The sequence below is a fragment of the Glycine max genome, chromosome 14 (assembly GCF_000004515.6).
Source record: "Glycine max cultivar Williams 82 chromosome 14, Glycine_max_v4.0, whole genome shotgun sequence".
In the NCBI taxonomy this organism is placed as follows: Eukaryota; Viridiplantae; Streptophyta; class Magnoliopsida; order Fabales; family Fabaceae; genus Glycine; species Glycine max.
In genome coordinates, this window is record NC_038250.2 from 324,553 (window position 1) to 342,973 (window position 18,421).

General features: G+C 34.4%; 3 protein-coding genes across 4 annotated transcripts; all 3 read left to right on the forward strand.

Annotated features, from left to right (window-relative positions):
• Positions 1 to 2,513: 2,513 nt before the first annotated feature.
• Positions 2,514 to 10,110, forward strand: LOC100799788 (uncharacterized). Of its 2 annotated transcripts, none has more exons than XM_003545016.5 (21): positions 2,514 to 2,669; positions 2,808 to 3,568; positions 3,664 to 3,729; positions 3,925 to 4,065; positions 4,151 to 4,272; positions 4,458 to 4,622; positions 4,838 to 4,943; positions 5,293 to 5,398; positions 5,488 to 5,598; positions 6,031 to 6,194; positions 6,326 to 6,443; positions 6,948 to 7,172; positions 7,289 to 7,497; positions 7,845 to 8,012; positions 8,124 to 8,229; positions 8,313 to 8,450; positions 8,622 to 8,780; positions 8,915 to 9,121; positions 9,251 to 9,445; positions 9,533 to 9,604; positions 9,698 to 10,110. In XM_003545016.5, exons 1-21 carry the CDS (start codon positions 2,622 to 2,624, stop codon positions 9,854 to 9,856), a joined length of 3,546 nt encoding a protein of 1,181 aa, XP_003545064.3. In that variant the 5' UTR covers positions 2,514 to 2,621; the 3' UTR covers positions 9,857 to 10,110. The 2 variants fall into 2 exon arrangements, with proteins under 2 accessions (XP_003545064.3, XP_006595648.2); XM_006595585.4 differs by having other exon boundaries at positions 2,516 to 2,669; positions 3,922 to 4,065.
• Positions 10,111 to 10,967: 857 nt separating this feature from the next.
• On the forward strand, positions 10,968 to 14,423 carry LOC100781044 (E3 ubiquitin-protein ligase ORTHRUS 2). Its single transcript, XM_003545059.5, has 8 exons — positions 10,968 to 11,560; positions 11,647 to 12,305; positions 12,416 to 12,515; positions 12,632 to 12,693; positions 12,768 to 12,870; positions 13,058 to 13,196; positions 13,347 to 13,564; positions 13,934 to 14,423. Exons 1-8 carry the CDS (start codon positions 11,165 to 11,167, stop codon positions 14,129 to 14,131), a joined length of 1,875 nt encoding a protein of 624 aa, XP_003545107.1. The 5' UTR covers positions 10,968 to 11,164; the 3' UTR covers positions 14,132 to 14,423.
• A 1,698-nt stretch (positions 14,424 to 16,121) lies between these two features.
• LOC100800323 (cilia- and flagella-associated protein 251) lies at positions 16,122 to 17,138 on the forward strand. The gene has a single exon (XM_006595586.4). The coding sequence runs from the start codon at positions 16,183 to 16,185 to the stop codon at positions 16,858 to 16,860; it is 678 nt and encodes a 225-aa protein (XP_006595649.1). The 5' UTR covers positions 16,122 to 16,182; the 3' UTR covers positions 16,861 to 17,138.
• Positions 17,139 to 18,421: the final 1,283 nt, after the last annotated feature.

Consider the following 18,421-nt stretch of genomic DNA (forward strand, 5'->3'; position numbering starts at 1 on the left):
GTAATATTTGTAAAGTGCCGATAGAGATGGGTGTGCGGCATAGTAAATCTTAGTTTTACATTTAAAAGTAATTATTAAAATTAAATTTAATTAAAACAATTTAAATTTTTACATATGTTTTTAACTAAAATTACTTCTTCTGAATTTAATTTATTATTTTTACTAAAGTTCAACACTTATGCTTTTAAAAAAATTATATCATTTAGCAATTTAATAAGTTAAAATTATAATTTCTTTTACTGAAGAATTTAGTAAGTTATATTGATATGAAATGATATAAATGCAAATTTATTGCTTTATATATCATTTGAAACACAAAATTAGATATCCTAAAAATTAACGTGTATACAATCTAAAAAGTAAAATAACAATTTAGATAAAGTAAAAATAACTGATATGTATCAAAGAAGAAAAAAGATACAACTATTATTGTTCTGGTATATCAACAAAAGCTATTTGATAATACACCATTAAGAATTGAAAGGAAAAGTAGAATGCATTATTTCTTCTCTTTCTCTCCCATTTATTAACCTTGAAAAGGAGGAGAAAGAAATAGGTGAATGAAATGGTTTTGTCACACTTATGTGTCTGTATTTTTTTTTTTCATTATTGCATTTTTTGCTAATAAAGAAAATGATAAATTTTAAAATTTAATTTAAAACGTCTCAGTTGTATTAAAAAAGTCCTTGTCATCATTTGAAAATTATTTTAAACATAAATCAATTGAGTCAATAAATTAATCAGTGAAGCCTCCTCCGAAATAGCATCCAAAATAAAACTAAAATGAGCATGGCAATAGAAAGTAAAAACATGAAAAAGCATGAAAAGGAAAAGACAAATGCAAATAAACCAAAGTGAAAAAGCATACTCATTTATGCGTACATGACCTATTTTAAAAAGCACTGTTTATTTCAGTGAATGGAAGAGAAAAATGAAATTCTGCCTGAAAAAGAGATACAGGGATCATTGTAAATGGGAAAGAGATAATTGTGAATGTGAAAGAGTCAATTTGAAGTTATGTTATGCACGTTCATGAAGTAGAAATCATTTTTGAATAAATAAATCGGCGATAACTGCCGTGAGCGAGTTTCAATAGAAAGGAGGGGGAAAAAAATTCTAAAACATAGGATAAAATAATGCAGTGGGTGTGTGAACATAGTAGCTGAAGGGTGGATGATTTGTGCAACGATAACAGTTGAGGGAGATAGTACGCAAGTATAGGATAAGGTGAGTCTTGTTGTAATGTTTGTGTCTTTATCTTAAGTCTGAGAGAGATATGTGCATGTTTTTTTCACGTCTGATTAACAATGGACGTCAAGATAAACGCGCATGATGAAACCAAACACATGCTAAATTTGTTTTCAGTAGATAGTTATTGTGGAGAGGACAATTGGCTCATTTTGTCTGTCCATCTAACTCTCTTGATACTGTCAATCTCATCACAAAAGGATCTATCCTCTCCTGCTGCTGATACTAGTATCACCTTTGTTAGAATGTGTTCCATAATAGGTGCCCATTTACGAGGGCAAGACCTTCCTTGGGCTTCAACTCAAAGAATCCCTTTGCATTAAGGGACTCTCCAGAGGGTCCAACAGCAACAGCAGCCACTCCCCCACCCAGAGAGACTCATCAAAGTGGCTGCCAGAATCCAGTTAAGGGGGTCATTTTGTGGAATAATGCCAGAGATCATAACTTGTAGAGTATTTCATACATAATTCGTAAGCGTTGTTGGTTTTTAAATTGGTTGTTAACAAAATTTTATAAATATAAAAATATGTATTTAAACGTTTTAGCTTGAACTCATATTTTTGAATGATTTAAGACACATTATTCTTAAACCATTTAAAGATAAGAATAACTTCTTTAATTTTATCAATATGATGTATTAAATATAACCGTATAAATTAAGAGATATATAGAACGCAAGTTATTGTCTCGAAGTAATACTACTATATAAAAAAATACTTTTATATTTTTATAATCTTTGACCGACTTAATTATTTGTATAACACGCATATTTCATTATTTTAATTTTAATAAGCAAGACATAATAAACCTTCCCCCCCCACCCCAACGTGTTGTGATAAATTCCTGAAAGTATACATTTTTTATTTGTATGGGTAAAACAATGTATTATTGATAGAAAAGAAAAGAAAAAAAAGACATGGAATAGTACTACTAATGACAGGTTTCATGTTCCCGTAAATAAAAAATAAAAAAGAAAAAAGAAACATGATTGTTTCCTTTGTTATTATTACATGTAGTTATCAATAATGAAAACTTAAAATCAGTACACATAAATGTATAGAAATCTGTGAAAGGTAAGGAATCATACACGGGATGCGGAAATTATAATTAATATGAATTTCTAAAATCATATCTGTTATGTGGAAAATCACATTCCAGATGTATATTGTATTATATTTGTGTGTGATATAAAAAGAGGAAGAAAGAATTGTTTGTGACGCATGCAAGAGAAGGTTTGAAAAATCAAAACTAGCCGTTGGCAAGGGTACTTCATCATGTATTAGTTGTACACTGTGAGTCAGTGCTGTAGGCTCCTCTGCTTTCCTTTCCTTTGCTTTTGCTTCTCTCTCTCTCTCTCTCTGACTCTCTCGAAGATGTTCACCGAAGGACTCGACGAGAGCGCAATCCAATGGATCAAGCAGGTTTCCTTTCTTCTTTCTTCTTTTTGTCTAATCTAATGCTAACTGTTTGTTTCTTTTTCCATCTTTCTTTCTTTCTTTTGTTTGATTCTTTATTAGGGATTCCATTCCTTCAGTGACCAATTTCTATGTACAATACAGGGATCAAAAGCACCACCTGATGTTGATGTCCAAGAGCCTCCTCTTCCTCAGGTACGCTCTCCTCTGGCCGAGAAAATCAGCTGCAGCAGCAATCGATTCCCACGATCTCCTCTCTTGAGCAGTGCCAACACTCTCAATTCTCCCGTTCTCCCTCCGTTGAAGTTCCATTCGGCTTTATTACAACCGCGCAACCTCGCCTTTGCCGATCACGATGACAGTTACGAAAGCACGGAGGATGCCAATTTCTCCGATGACGAAATCTCTGCTCCCAACAACCTTGATTTCTCGGACTCGCCAATACCACACAATTATGACGAGGAACAATTGTTTGGATGCAAAGGCCGCAGAGGAATTCTCAAGACTGGTTTGGCCAATCAAAACCTAACCATTCAGGTTCCCAACACTGTCAGAAGGTTCACAGATGGAGAAATGGGTTTCAATAAATGTCTTCAAAGGAACCTCACTCCAGCTGCCGCTGCTCCTGTTCAGCTTCAAAAGCAAGTTCACCTTCGCAATGTGAATTGCCCTGATGATGACACCGTTGGATTGGGTACTCCAAGTGCCCCTCCCATCATTGATTCTGATTTTCCACTGGAGAGGGATTCAGAATGCTCCCTAAGGAACGAACCAACTGACCCTCCTGGATCTTGGCCTTCAAGGGAATCTCTGGATTATGATGGCACAAAAAGTGAGACTTCCATTGAACAAAAACCCAAGCCCGAGACGGTTGCTAAACCCACTGTCGCTGAGCTTGCTCAAAGGTGCTGTATTTTTTAGTTTGTCTGTTTGCAATTCTCCTTCCAATTCCTAACCAGCTCTAGTGTCCTTCCTTTTAATATTAAATTCAACTCTGCAGACTGGACAAGACTTTTACAGAAGACAGAGAAAGACAGACCCCTCATTTACAATATTACAACACTAGGTGCTGTCTATCTTCAACTTTTTCTTTCTATTTAGCAATTATCAAATTAGCTGTCAACCTTAACGAAATATTTAGTATAGTTTGAATCAACATTAATACTGTGCTAATTATAGCAAAATTTAATTAATATAGTTCTCTTGAAATTCACATTTATATGCTCACTTCCTTTTATGGCATGTTATGTTATTTCAGCAGTTGCAATAGTCAATACGCCTGGCAAACCCTTATCACTTATGATGCCTGCATACGTTTATGCCTACAAGCATGGGCAAAAGGCTGCACTGAGGCCCCAGAGTTTTTAAAAGATGAGTGCCTAGCTCTCCGAAGTGCTTTTGGGTGGGTTCCATTTTGTTTTACCAACACATTTCTTTTGGCTTCATTTATTGTTCTCCTCATTTCTCTTATTTCTCTATTTCCACAGATTGCATGAGTTCTTGTTGCAACCTCGAGGTGTCAAGCCAACTGAAGGCAGAAATACCAGGAATTTGGAACAAACAGTTCCCCTGAAGATTAAGAAAGTTGTAGGGAAAATAAGAGTGGAAGGTAATCTTACAATCTCAATAGATTTTTATCCTTTAAATGTAATATGATTATAATTGTACATGGATGTATGGAATGACATTTTCTTATGGACATATTTTAGAACTTCCTAATGTAACTATGCTTATAACGTTGGATCTCCTTCAAACAACTTTGTATAATCTGACATTCCTATATGAAAATTGTAGTGAAGAAACTTCGCATTATACCAAGACAAAAACTTAACATCACAAAGTCACAGCGAGGATCAATCTACATGCAAACTGGGGTGGAGTACGTCCGGCATGTTTCATCTCTCGTGAAAAATGGCATTAATTCTATGAAGGCGGCCTCCTTCTCATTGGCATCTGAAGGTTTCAGCAACTCTTTCATTTTATAGTTTAGAAATCTTTTTGATCTTGATAATGAGACTTGTATTAGACTGAAACAGTTACATATTATCAGGATTTAGTAGTCATACTTTATCCCTCCACCTAATGAAATAGGCTTTTTGAATATAGATTTTTTTCCTTTCATAAACACCAATCGTTTTAATGAATGAATTAAGGTATCTGTTTTATTCTTGTAGAGCCACTACATTGTTCGATCCAACTTAAGAGTACGATGGAAGAAAATGAATCAGAGCCATGTTCTGCAATTCTTTTGCGCCCTGGAAGTGGAGATTACCATGATTTGTAAGTTTCATTTTTTTACTTTTATGTTTTAATTGGGGAAAGTGTTTCTAATTGACCAGCTGTTAGGCTCTTAGAAAATAGCGAAACATGATAGTCAGTGAAGGTTTTCCAAATGCATTTTAGCAGGATATTTATAGTAGTAGACAATTGATAAAAAACCAATCTTAACAGTTGATATCATACACTGCTTTGCGTTCTAAGTTTCTTCCAGTACACAGCCTAGTGCATAAGATGGCGATTTACATTGTACATGCTTTAAGACAACTACAATCACATGTTGTCTTGATTTCTTCAATTGTTGAAATACGCATAATAATCATAAAGATTTTGAACTCTCACCTACTTTCAGTTTCCCATTGAGCCAAGGGGACGCTTTAATTGTAGAAGTCCAAGATTCAAAAAAGGTAGTCCATGGTGAAACCAGGATTCCAATTTCATCCCTCGGTGATAATCCTGTATGAGCTCTACCCTTTCATTGTCCATGGATATTATTCTCTCTCTTGCACCTTCCACATTCACATAATGAATTATCTTGAATGTGCAGAGTGACAGAATTCGGTGGTGGCCAGTATATCATGATGAACGTGAATGTGTTGGCAAGATCCAGCTCTCTATTGGCAGTACAATGACAAGCGATGAGAACAATCACATAAAGGTTCTGTCTCTAGCAAAATATAGTTCAATAAATCTTGTTTTATCAAATAGAAATATTCAAGTTAGTTGATGTAAGATCATCTTCCTAGTTGACATCTCAGGATTAATCCAAAGAAGTAACAGTGTAGGATACATCTTAGATGGAATATATCGAAAATTGTTCTCAAGAACTAGATTCTTTCTGAGATTAACCATGGAGAGGATCATACTTATCACTGTGTTTAATCATTTGTTGGTATTAAAAAGAAAACTATTCTAATTTGATCGGACGAAGGATCTTTAATTTATTTATTGAAAAGGCTCATCATGATTTAATATTGTTTTATCTTAGTTCAAAACTTTTGGCCATTAAACACCAATATCATCATTTCTGGCTATGCTGTTCTGAGCATAGATTCACGTTTTCATTTGCCCGGTTTGTACATTTCTGCAGAGTGCGGCTGTTGTGGAAACTCAAGCTTATGATTTATTATTGGAGGGTGCCATGCGTGCACAACATTTCCACTCCCGAAACTTGCGGTTAAATGGGCCTTGGAAATGGTTGTTAGATGCATTTGCGGACTACTATGGAGTTTCTAATTCATATGCCAAGCTGAGGTATTTGAATGTCATTTGGGTGCCCCCAAAAATATGGAAAAAAGAAACAGTTTTCTGATATTCTTTATGTTACATGATTTTTTTTTAATTTCTTCATTTTTCTTCATTTACCTGTGGTGGTTTTCTTGTAGATATCTATTACATGTGATGAATGTGGCAACTCCAACCAAGGACTGCCTAGAGCTTGGGAGAGAGTTGCTAGAACCCCTCATAAAGGCCAGAAGTGAGAGGAGTCTGACCAGGCAGGAGGTAAGTCATATATTGCTCTCTTTCCATTGCAGTAACTTACCATATCTTGTACTTTGGATTGCTTAATCTTATGTTGTTCCAGCTTCTCATTATTTTAATATGCTATGTCAATGACATTAGTTTAGAGTTCAGACCACCTTAATACTTGTCATACATATCTAGAGTAAAAGTTCTCCGAGTATGAGCAATTGCTTGTATTTCTGTTGTCCAAGTACCTTGAGAAATCTGTTATTTCTTCATATCTAATGCTGTCTCTATCTAACCAAACTTTGTAATTCATGCTTATGGAAATGGATGTTGGTGTAACAGTTTTTTCTGTTTGCTTGTTCTCACAGAGAAGTATACTTTCAGACTGTGAAACTCAAATTGAAAGTCTTTTTTGAGAATTACAAATCTGTTATTCCTTCATATCTAATGCTGTCTCTATCTAACCAAACTTTGTAATTCATGATTTTGGAAATGGATGGTGGTGTAACAGTTTTCTCTGTTTGTTTGTCCTGACAGAGAAGTATACTTTCAGACTGTGAAACTCAAATTGAAAGTCTTCTAGCGACAGTTTTCGAGAATTACAAATCGCTAGATGAAAACTCACCAACAGGTTTAACAGATCATTTTGGTCCAGCATTTGATGCTGCTGCACCAGCTTTGGATCCTGCTGTTCGAGTCTTCACAAGTCTTCATGATATTCTATCTCTAGATGCTCAAACTATTCTAAGAAACTATCTTCAGGTAATTCCAAATTTGCACGGTTACTGATAACTAATGCTCTTGTTCAACATAGTGTCAACCATGGATGTTTGAAGTGTATTTATTTGGAGTCTAAATGATAAGGCTACTGTCAACAGACTGCAGCAAGAAAAAGGTGTAGAAAACACATGATGGAGACTGATGAATTTGTGTCAAGCACCTCTGAAGGTTACCTAATGGATACCATTACCATCTCAACAGCATACCTGAAGATGAAGAATCTTTGTGTTTCAATAAGAAATGAAATTCAAGCAGACATAAAGATCCACAACCAGCATACGATCCATGGTCAGCATATATTTCCAAGGTAGTTGGCTATAACAGCTCTCTTTAGCAAGTTGACAATACAGTTAACAGTGCATACAATTTGCAATTCAATTCTCACACATAATTATAATGAGGGGATTATATTTATCTTTTTTACATCCCCTACATGGGAGATGCAATTGGTCTTTATTTAATTTAAACATTCTGCAACTTTCAATTGGCTTAACAGAATGTTATTTTCTCTTGTTTGAGTCAGAGTTTTTCATTATCAACATCTGTGCCCATACATCCAATGATATCATTACTCAAATTCTCTTGTTATTTTTCTCTGTACATTTTAATTCTGGTTCATCATAGATTTTCTGAGTTCTATTTTCCAATTTTCAGTTCAATTGACCTGACAAACATCACAGCAGCAGTTTACAGCACAGAGCTGTGTAAGAGACTGAGAGCTTTCCTTTCTGCATTGCCACCATCGAGTCCACAGGCACATGTAAATGAGCTTCTAGTTGCAGCGGCAGATTTTGAACGGGATTTGGAATCATGGAATATAAGGTTTGTGAAAGAAACTTCTCCCATGCTAATGCAAAATGCAATATAAAAAAGACATAAGATTCCTCAACAATAAAATGTCATTTCTGACTCTCAATACTCTTCATGTTCCAGTCTTGTGCAGGGAGGCGTAGACTCCAGAAATTTGTTCCACAATTATATCATGGTGTGGATACAGGATATGCAACTTAGTTTGCTTGATTTATGTAAAGCAGAAAAGGTAGTAGTTATTTTATTTAAGCTGCTTTATATACAACAAAGCACTTCAGTCTATAAATGACTTGACCTCCCTAATAATGACAGGTGCCATGGGCTGGAGTAACCACAAACCACTCCACCTCCCCATTTGCTGAGGAAATGTACGAGAAAATCAAAGACAACCTTACCCAGTATGAAGTTGTAATCAACAGATGGCCTCAATACTCACTTTATTTGGAAAATGTAAGTTCTAAACTAGAGATATTTCTGTTAAACCATCAGCATTCAAGATATCTTTTTCTGTAGTGTCTCTCTCCTCTCATATATATAAACAGTTCCATCTCCACTGTATAAAACATATGGTAAATACCTTGATTTGACTTTGCATTTTTCTTACCCTTTCCTTTCTGTAAGGCTGTTGCAAACATTGAAAGGGCAATTGTGAAATCCCTCGAAAAACAATACAGCGACATACTAACTCCTTTGAAAGATAGCATACAAAAGAGACTTCACTTGCAAGTTCAAAAGATAGCAAGAAGACAATCAGCTACTGTTCATTTGGTTCCTAATCAAGTAAGTTCTTTGTATGCTTTTGCATTAGGTCCAGATTCTAAAATCCAGCTTAATTTAAGTACTCAAAATTTTGAGGCATAATAGAAAACATGCAGGATTTTGGTTTCTTACTAACATTTTTGTTTTATCCACAGTTGGGAATATTCTTGAATACCCTCAAGAGGATTCTTGATGTCCTTCATTGTAGAGTGGAAGACATCCTAAATTCATGGGCATCCTGCCTACCTGTCATTGGAGATAAGAAGACACTGTTTGGGGAGCAAATGAATGGAATCACTGTTCTCTTGAGAACCAAATACAAAACTTATTTGCAAGCAATAATAGGGAATCTTGTCAACAGTGTAAGATCATTCAAACTCCAGTTTTCTACGTTCTATGTTATCGTAAAATGGATAACAATAGTGACCATAAAGTTTTTGGTTTAGAAGCCTCAAATATTTATTTACATTTGATACAATTGAATTGTTCAGACAAAAGCTAATCGGAACACAAGGCTGAAAAAGATCCTTGAGGAAACAACAGAAACAGATGGAGAAGCAGAAGTGCGTGAAAGAATGCAGTTGCTGAATTCACAACTTACTGACTTCATCTCCAATCTGCATGAGGTCTTTACCAGCCAGATTTTTATAGCAATATGTCGTGGATTATGGGATAGGATGGGACAGGTAACCAACTATTCTAAAAACTCCTATATTATTGGTTCATATATTTTTTTTCTCTGATCTCATTTATTTTCATTGATTTTGTGATAGATTATTTTGAAATTTCTCGAAGGGAGGAAAGAAAACAGGATATGGTACAACGGCTCTTCATATGCTCTGGGGGTAAGTCAATATTACTAGATTACGTATGCAGCCTTTTTCTGATGATGTTGATTGTAATATTGTACCGTTGACGTTGATTGTTTCACTTTGTAGATATTGGATGATACCTTTGCTTCCCAAATGCAACGATTACGAGGAAATGCGTTGCAAGAGAAGGATATTGAGCCTCCTCGCTCAGTGATTGAAGCTCGATCTATTCTTTGTAAAGACACGGCAAATGCAACCGATACATCTAATTACTTCTATATATGATTTAGCTTTATATATATATATATATATGCCAAATTTCCTTGCTGTGCTTGAAATGTCCATTCCACTGTACATGATCGTCAAGTCAAATATAAACGTGGTAACGTTTTTCTTTTGGGGGGAGGGGGATTCATTTTATTCTTTTGCATGTAAATGTAATAATGTGACTCTTGTTCAGACTTCAGAGGTTGAATAACGTGATAGAGGGGCTCTATTATTCTTCTTGTTTATTTCCTATCAATCTAAAGAGTGTTTTTTGCCCAATGTTAGAAAATAATTTTATTAAATTTTTTAAGGTGTTTAAGATGATTTTTCTTCTTAAATTTATAAAATAAATTTATGTAAATCATTAAAACATGAATGTTGTGTTAAAAAAACTGAATTTTAATACATATAAGTTAAGGTGTTCTTATAATGAATTTAACATAATATTGTTCTTAATTTTTTTCTTCCAAAAATGTAAATAATTTTGTTTTAATTGTCCTAGAAATTTTTTATATATCAAATGCTAGCAAAAAGACAAACACCATTGTATATTTATTAATTTTGGATATAAATATTTAAAAAATGATAAACTCATAAACACTATCAAATGAAACATGATTTGAATTATTATTTTTTTACAATTACAAAATAATTTTCACTTTCTACACATATTTTTTATATTTATTTCATATATTTATCCATTTTTTTTATTTTTCTCTTCACCACACATCTTACTTTAAAATATATAAAAAATCCTTAAAATTAAAGTATATATATATATATCCTAATAAGAAGAAAAAAATTCAAGAAGTGACATAATAATATTACCATTTCAATATTTCATAAATACATTTATTAAATATAATAATATTTAAGTATGTACTATAAATAGTTTGATCAATTATACATAAATAACATGTATTTACCAATATAATATATTAATTGATTATGTTATCCCAACAAACACACTAAAAATGGAGATACAACAATCCTTTTATTTTGACTGATTATTATAATGAGAACCACTATTAATGAATTAATGATTAATTTATTATAAAAAAGTAATGATACTTTTTTAATAGTACAAACGTATCTTGTTATTTTAATGAATCAATGATTAGTTTTTTGAGAGGTAACGTATATTTATTATCCATGGGAAAGTATGGGCTGGAACTGAGAAGCGAAAGGGCGCGAGGGGGAAATGGCGAAATGGAGGGAGGGAAAGGAAAATATTCAAAAGGCTGATTCCCTCGCTCCGGAAAATCAGAAATTTGGATACTTTTCCCTATAAAGGAAAAAAGCACCCGAAATTGTTGGCAGTGGAAAATGGCGCAGCTTCCGTGCGACTCCGATGGCGTCTGCATGCTCTGCAAACTCAAACCCAGTCCCTCCCAAACCCTCTCCTGTGGAACGTGTGCCACTCCCTGGCACCTTCCGTGTCTCCCTTCGCCCCCTCTCTCCCTCTCTGACTCCCATTGGGACTGCCCCGACTGTTCTGACACCTTCTGCCATCACCCCGTCGCTCCCACCGCTCACCTTGTCTCCGCCATTCACGCCATTCAGGCCGACACCTCTCTCACTGACCAACAGAAGGCCATAAAACGCCAACAACTCCTCGCTGGCTCTGCCCACCCCTCAAAGGACAAAACCAAAGCCAAAGACATTTTTGATGGAAGCTTAAACTGCTCCATATGCATGCAACTACCCGATAGACCCGTCACGGTTTGTTTCTTGTTTCTTTGTTCTTTTTTCATCTATTATTAATTTTTGAGTAGCGAGTCAGTTAGTTTCCTCAATTTATCTTTCAGACGCCTTGTGGGCACAACTTCTGTTTGAGATGTTTCGAGAAGTGGATCGGACAGGGAAAGCGCACTTGCGCCAATTGCCGTGCTCAAATCCCGACCAAGATGGCGAGCCAGCCGAGAATCAATTCTCAGTTGGCCATGGCCATCCGATTGGCGAAGGCAGCCAAGTCGGAAGGTTCTTCGGGCCCACCCAAGGTCTATCATTTTGTACGCAATCAGGACCGTCCTGATACCGCATTCACCACAGAGCGAGCCAAGAAGACTGGAAAGGCAAATGCTTGCAGTGGTAAGATTTTCGTGACTGTTCCTCCCGACCATTTTGGGCCTATCCCGGCTGAAAACGACCCCACCCGGAACCGTGGTGTTCTGGTCGGGGACACGTGGGAGGACCGGATGGAGTGTCGGCAGTGGGGTGCCCATTTGCCTCATGTCGCCGGCATTGCTGGACAGAGTGCTTATGGTTCCCAGTCTGTTGCCCTTTCTGGTGGCTACGAGGATGACGAGGACCATGGTGAGTGGTTCCTCTACACTGGCAGTGGTGGCAGAGATCTCAGTGGCAACAAACGCACCAACAAGCTACAATCCTTTGACCAAAAGTTTGAAAACATGAATGAGGCCTTGAGAGTAAGCTGTAGGAAGGGTTATCCCGTTCGCGTTGTAAGGTCACCTCATCTCTCTCTTTCCTAATATTTTCATTCGATTACCAACTAAATGCATTTGTCTGAGTATCAAAAAGTTTATTTTGTGCCGAAATACCTTTTGTTTTGTTCAGGTCGCACAAGGAAAAACGTTCTTCTTATGCACCGGAATCTGGAGTGCGTTATGATGGAGTTTACAGAATAGAGAAATGCTGGCGTAAAAATGGAATACAAGTAAGATACTTCTAATGATAGGCATTGTGTTTATTGAATGAGGCTTGTAAATGTATTTTTGCTTGATAGTTTTCTCCAAGTTTTTTGATTCACGGAGAAGCTTTGTTCTGTGATAGGGTTGCAAGGTTTGCAGGTATTTGTTTGTGAGATGTGACAATGAGCCAGCACCGTGGACAAGGTTGGTTGGTTCTTTCTTTGCAGCTGTTTGTTTGTGTGCTTATGTGTTATTGACTTTATTTTGTTGATGTGCAGTGATGAAATTGGAGATCGCCCACGCCCACTACCTAAAATTGATGAGTTGAAGGGTGCAGTTGATGTAACTGAAAGAAAGGGTGATCCATCATGGGATTATGATGTAGGTGTTGTTCTAGTTCTTTTGCTGTTGATAGGTTAATTTGTGTCTGGTAGGATTAAATAGTGAGACAATCATAATTATTGTACTAAAGAGTTTTGGAAATCCTTTTCGTGGTACATGTTCCACTATTGATGGTCTATAGTCTATACTTTGATGTGTCTCACTCAGTACTTTTGGTGAAATATAGCCGGAGAAGGGGTGCTGGTTGTGGAAGAAGCCTCCACCCGAAAGCAAGAAACCAGTGGACATTAAATCTGAAAATGGAACAACAATCAGAGTTAAACGGAAAGCAGAAAATGTGTCCGTGAAAGAAAGGCTTTTGAAAGGTATGGTGTGTATACATGTTCCCATAATTTACCCTGTACAGACAACTAATAAATTTTGTTACTTTGCCTTATTGTTTTTTAAAATCCCATTGTAGTTAATTGAAATTGTAAAATCTATTCAATTTTGCCGCTGACTTCCTATTTGTTCAGAGTTTGGTTGTCAAATTTGTCGCAAGGTTATGGCTTCCCCTCTCACTACACCTTGTGCTCACAACTTCTGCAAAGCCTGTTTGGAGGGTGCCTTTTCTGGCCAAAGTTTCATCAGAAATAGGGCATGTGGAGGTGGACGCACTTTACGAGCACAGAAAAATGTTATGAAATGCCCATCTTGTTCAAATGACATTGCTGACTTTCTCCAGAATCCACAGGTACTACAGAATGCCATTATTAGGTTTTATATTTGCTCCAAGTATGCTTCCAACCCTTATTTGGATTTGTTTTAATTATATTCCTACTTTACAATGAAATGCTTATGCCTATTTTTTGAAAATATGGAATTCAATGAGTAAAAGGGTTCATCTTGTATAAAGTAGAATGGTAGAAATATATTAATGCTTTGACGGCTTCAGTTCACTTTATAATGAGCTTGAGTGTCTATGCTTTTTATAAGGCTTAAATATTTGTTGCAAATATTATGGTACTAATGAAATACATTCCGTGATTTTTCATTCATTGTATTCAAATTGGCATTTTTTTTGTAAGTTTTGTTCTACAATTTTCTGGCCTTTTTTGTACAGGTTAATAGAGAAATGCTGGCTGTTATAGAATCATTACAACGCCAGGCTGAAGAAAATTCTGAAGAGTTAAGTGATAAAAATGATGAAAATCTGCATGATCCAACAGAGGTTTCTAAACCCAGTGATTCTACTGATAAGGTCTTGGAGGAAATTAAGGACAATGAGCTGAATCAGCCACACAAGCGAAGGAAGGAGTGAAGGATGACTGCGAAGTTATTTTGGTCGTTTGGATTATGGATTTTCATTGAATAGCAAGGGACGGACTGCTGATGCAATTTTTTTAAGTGCTAGCATAGACTGCTGGATATTGACTTGTATGGATTTAAATATATTTTTTAGAGGTTCATGTGATAGAGAATTGGTATCTCCTTTATTTGTGGGTTTCATGTCTCTAGAAGGAGAGAATGAGTGCATTTTACACTGGAATGGATATCTTAATGCATTATGTGCTTTTATTGAAGATGTTATTCTAACTACTACTATTAAACAAGTTTAAATTTAATGTTGACTTCTGGTGTAAAATTAAATAAAAAGTCAAGTGATAAAAATGATATAATGATAGGATTAAAAAACTTCATACTACAACGCATTGTAGGTACACAAAAGTATGCATGAGGTAAATTCTGAGGTGAAGTTTCCATCCTTTGTGGGACATCAACTCGTGAATTTAGCTTTTGATTCAACTTAAATATGCTATAATTGGCTCACAAGTATGTTTGTCTAAATATCTTGCATCAACTTGTAAATGTAGCTCGAGGAAATTTTGAAGATTTGAGCAAGGTGAGGTTTAAGGAATTAGGTAACTAAATCTGGAGGTAAGCTTTGTTATCCTCTAACTCACCTTTTTATCCAATATTATAGGATTTTTTTTTTCACAACATTTTACCCATTAGATTATTAGAATACATAACTTTTTTTTTTTTCGATTTAGCATGTGTATTGTTATGATATAATTTAAATTATTGATAGATTGAAAGAGATAGGAAGTTGCATTGTTAGGAATATTAAGTTGCATATATATATATATATATATATATGTTTGAATTTGATTTATGATATTCAGTTATAAAAGCTTAAGAGCATATTATGATGAGAATCTTTAAATGAAATGAAGTGAATGTGAGAGAATGAAAATCTAAAGTAGATGAACTTATGTGTTTTGTAAACTAAAAGATCATTATCTTTCAACTTTAGAGAATCAAGAATCTCGTAGGTCAGCAAGTTACAAAGAGAGTCGAAAAGGTAAATCTAGAAGACTGAAAATGAAAATTCGAGGAAAGTAGACCTTTAAGTTTAATTATTATTACAATACATTAGTAGTTACAAAGAATTTTCTCACCAATTTTATATGCTCATCAGCGCGGAAATTTCAACTTCCAAATTTTAAAACAGTAGTATATGCGAACCCACACCACTATCGAACAAGTAAATTAAATAAATGAAATAGTTACGTAGATATGTTATGGGTTAGGATCATTTGTCAAATTTTGCAAAATGATATATTTAATTATTCGCTCGAATTAGTAGGGAATTGCAACAGTTTAATTGCCGCCCTTCTCATGTGGTCTGATACTCGGACACGTTTTGTACTTTATTTGTAGTTACATATGATTAAAACTATTAGTTGACTGACTTCAGGTCGTCTCTCAAAAGTCTTCGTTATTTATTATAATGCAAAAATGATTTTTTTTAATAAATAACAAATCAAGAATGAGATAATTTTGTTTTCTTTTCATTTTAGGATTTTTTTTACGGCACCTGTCAGTAACTACAGATTGATTTCTCTGTTTGATAGGTAAAAATTATTTATTAGAAAAGTTTAACTCAGTTTATTAAACAATAAGTATGAATATTATAAATCTTTTTATATTGTCTTCAATTTTTTCAAATAAAAATATTAAATAACATGAATTGAGAAAAATGATAACTTAGTATTTATTGTTAATATATAAGATTGAACTGTTAAGATCCTTTTTTGCTCTCTTAGTTAATACTGTTCCACTTCCATGGATAATTTGAAAAAACAAAATAACACTCTTTTGAGATGTCTATTGACGAAGTAAAAAAAAGAAAGATGTTAACAGTAATTGAGTAATAAGATGTAAATTGTAAAGAAGATTCTGGCATAAGCTTTTTCTGTGTAACTTCTAACACACGCTGAGGAGGACATCCCCTATTTATATCTCCTTTCACCATACTGTCCATACGTAAATAGAGAGCACTTGTCATCAAAGTTAAATTCCAAGAGAATGAAGAAGATACTAGTATCAATCAAGTTTCTGCTTTGTTTATCTCTGCTCTGTGTTTTGTTCTTATCATTTCCTTTACTCCTTCAATCCTTGAAGCCATCCCTCATGCAATTCTTCAGCTACATGGTTGAAAAAAGCTACATGTTCCTTCTCTGCAATGGCCTCCTTCTTGTTTTAATAGCCATCAACTCTGCTCCAATCAATGCCTCTTCACCACCAACAACTGAACGTGCTGCTGTAGCTGTTCACATAGAAGAGAAAAGTAGCCAGTTAGAATCCAAGGAACCAGACATTGCAGTTGCAGCACCAATTGCTGGTGAGGAAACTGAATCCCCACATAAAGAAGAAAAGATTTTGGTGAGAGTAGAACAAGACAATGTGCTATCAGATACCCAAGAAGAAGAAGAAGAAAAAGAAGAAGAAGAAGAAGAAGAAGAAGAAGAAGAAGAAGAAGAAGAAGAAGAAGAAGAAGAAGAAGAAAAAGAAGAAGAAGAAGAAGAAGAGGGAAATGTCCTTGTGATCATTGATGAAGATAAGCATGACACTGAAGAGTTAAATAAGAAATGTGAAGATTTTATTAAAAGGATGAAAGCAACGTTCTCTTCCAATAACTTGGAGCTAAGAGCTGTCGACAGTTTTTATTTTGATAATCAGAAATTGCCGGTGGCTGTTAATTAAGTAGTCGTGGATCTTAGAACATCATGTATCTCCCTTTCTTTTGAACTTATTTTAACTAACAGGGTGTCTTAGTTTCCGAGTTTTTTTGCCACCCAGATTTTTGCTTGTAGGAATTAAATCCTGCCCTAAATGGTTCTGTCAGACTATGTTCCATGTTCTGTTCTCTGTTCCAATGGAAACATCAAGCTCAATATTTTATTAAACGCACATCTTGTTTACTACAGTAATTAACTTTAGCATCTCTTTCAATTATAAACATTTTAGGTTTACACATTCAACTTGTATCCAATATAATATGATTCTGTTAAATCTAATTTTCATTTAACCCGAAAATAAGCAACGTCTAACATAACGTCGTAAAGAAGGATGCTGCTAAAATGGCTATTTGAGTTTAAAAATATGATACTTCAACTCTACTTGTTTTGTTTAGCTTCTTGTGAGAGAATTCCGTCCATCTCACACCCTTATAATAAAATTCAACCAATGTCACTACAGTAGATAAACTTTATTATATATCATCGTTACTGATTTGAGCATCAAGACTATGTTTTTTTACAGGTATCCACCCTATCCATGATATCTCAATCGTTTCATAGATTAAAGAGTGCACTTTAGTGAGCGTTACCCCAGTCAAAATCATCAGCTCTATCTTGAATGCGCTTTTTTATAAAAATAAAGTGTTTTGTATTCGGTCTGTGAAACATTTGCTTTTGGGCTTTCATAAGCTCCTGAGTGGAAATTTGAGCAATGTAAAAATAATTTTGAATTTGTGGAAAAGTTCCCTTTCTAAAGGCGGGTCAGGATCAGGAAAAAGAAAACACGGATAGTATATAAACCAATACATACACAAAATGACTTAATATATTTTTTATTTTTAATAAATATTCAATTTTTTGCTTATTTTTTAATAAGTTTTTATTTTACGTTGAATCCTTAATAAATTAATAATTTTATTTTTAGTCATTAATATTTATTTTTAATCCATGATAAAGTACAAAATAAGAATTATGTTTTTTTTATATATTTTTTTTCATTTGTTATTAGATGAAACTAAAATAAAATTTATTAATTTATTAATTTATTAAGAATGAAAACAAAATATGAAGGATGAAAAATAAAAATATTATTTTATTAAAGACTCAACCCAAAATAAATTTTATTAGGAAACAAAAAAAATCAAATATTTATTAAACATAAAAATACATTTAAATCTAAAAAAAATTGTCAAATATCTTTTAACCTTTCATTATCTCTTGCAATTCAAACATACAATCAAGCTAATCCTTATTACTTTTGTTTACCTTTTTTTATATTATATCTAGAAAGAAAAATAATAGAGTGCACGGCGTATTATTGCTGACACGTTATTCGGATTAGGATCATCTACAGTTTTGTTAAGAAAGTGTATTGGATCTCATCCCTTCATTTAGCAAATTATCTTTAATATTTGAAAACCTCGCATACAGGAGAGAAAATAGTACATGAATGATGACATTAGTAACTGCATTGGGTGCAACTTTTCAAACCGCAGAGATCTAATTCTCAGTCATGCTTATTTAAA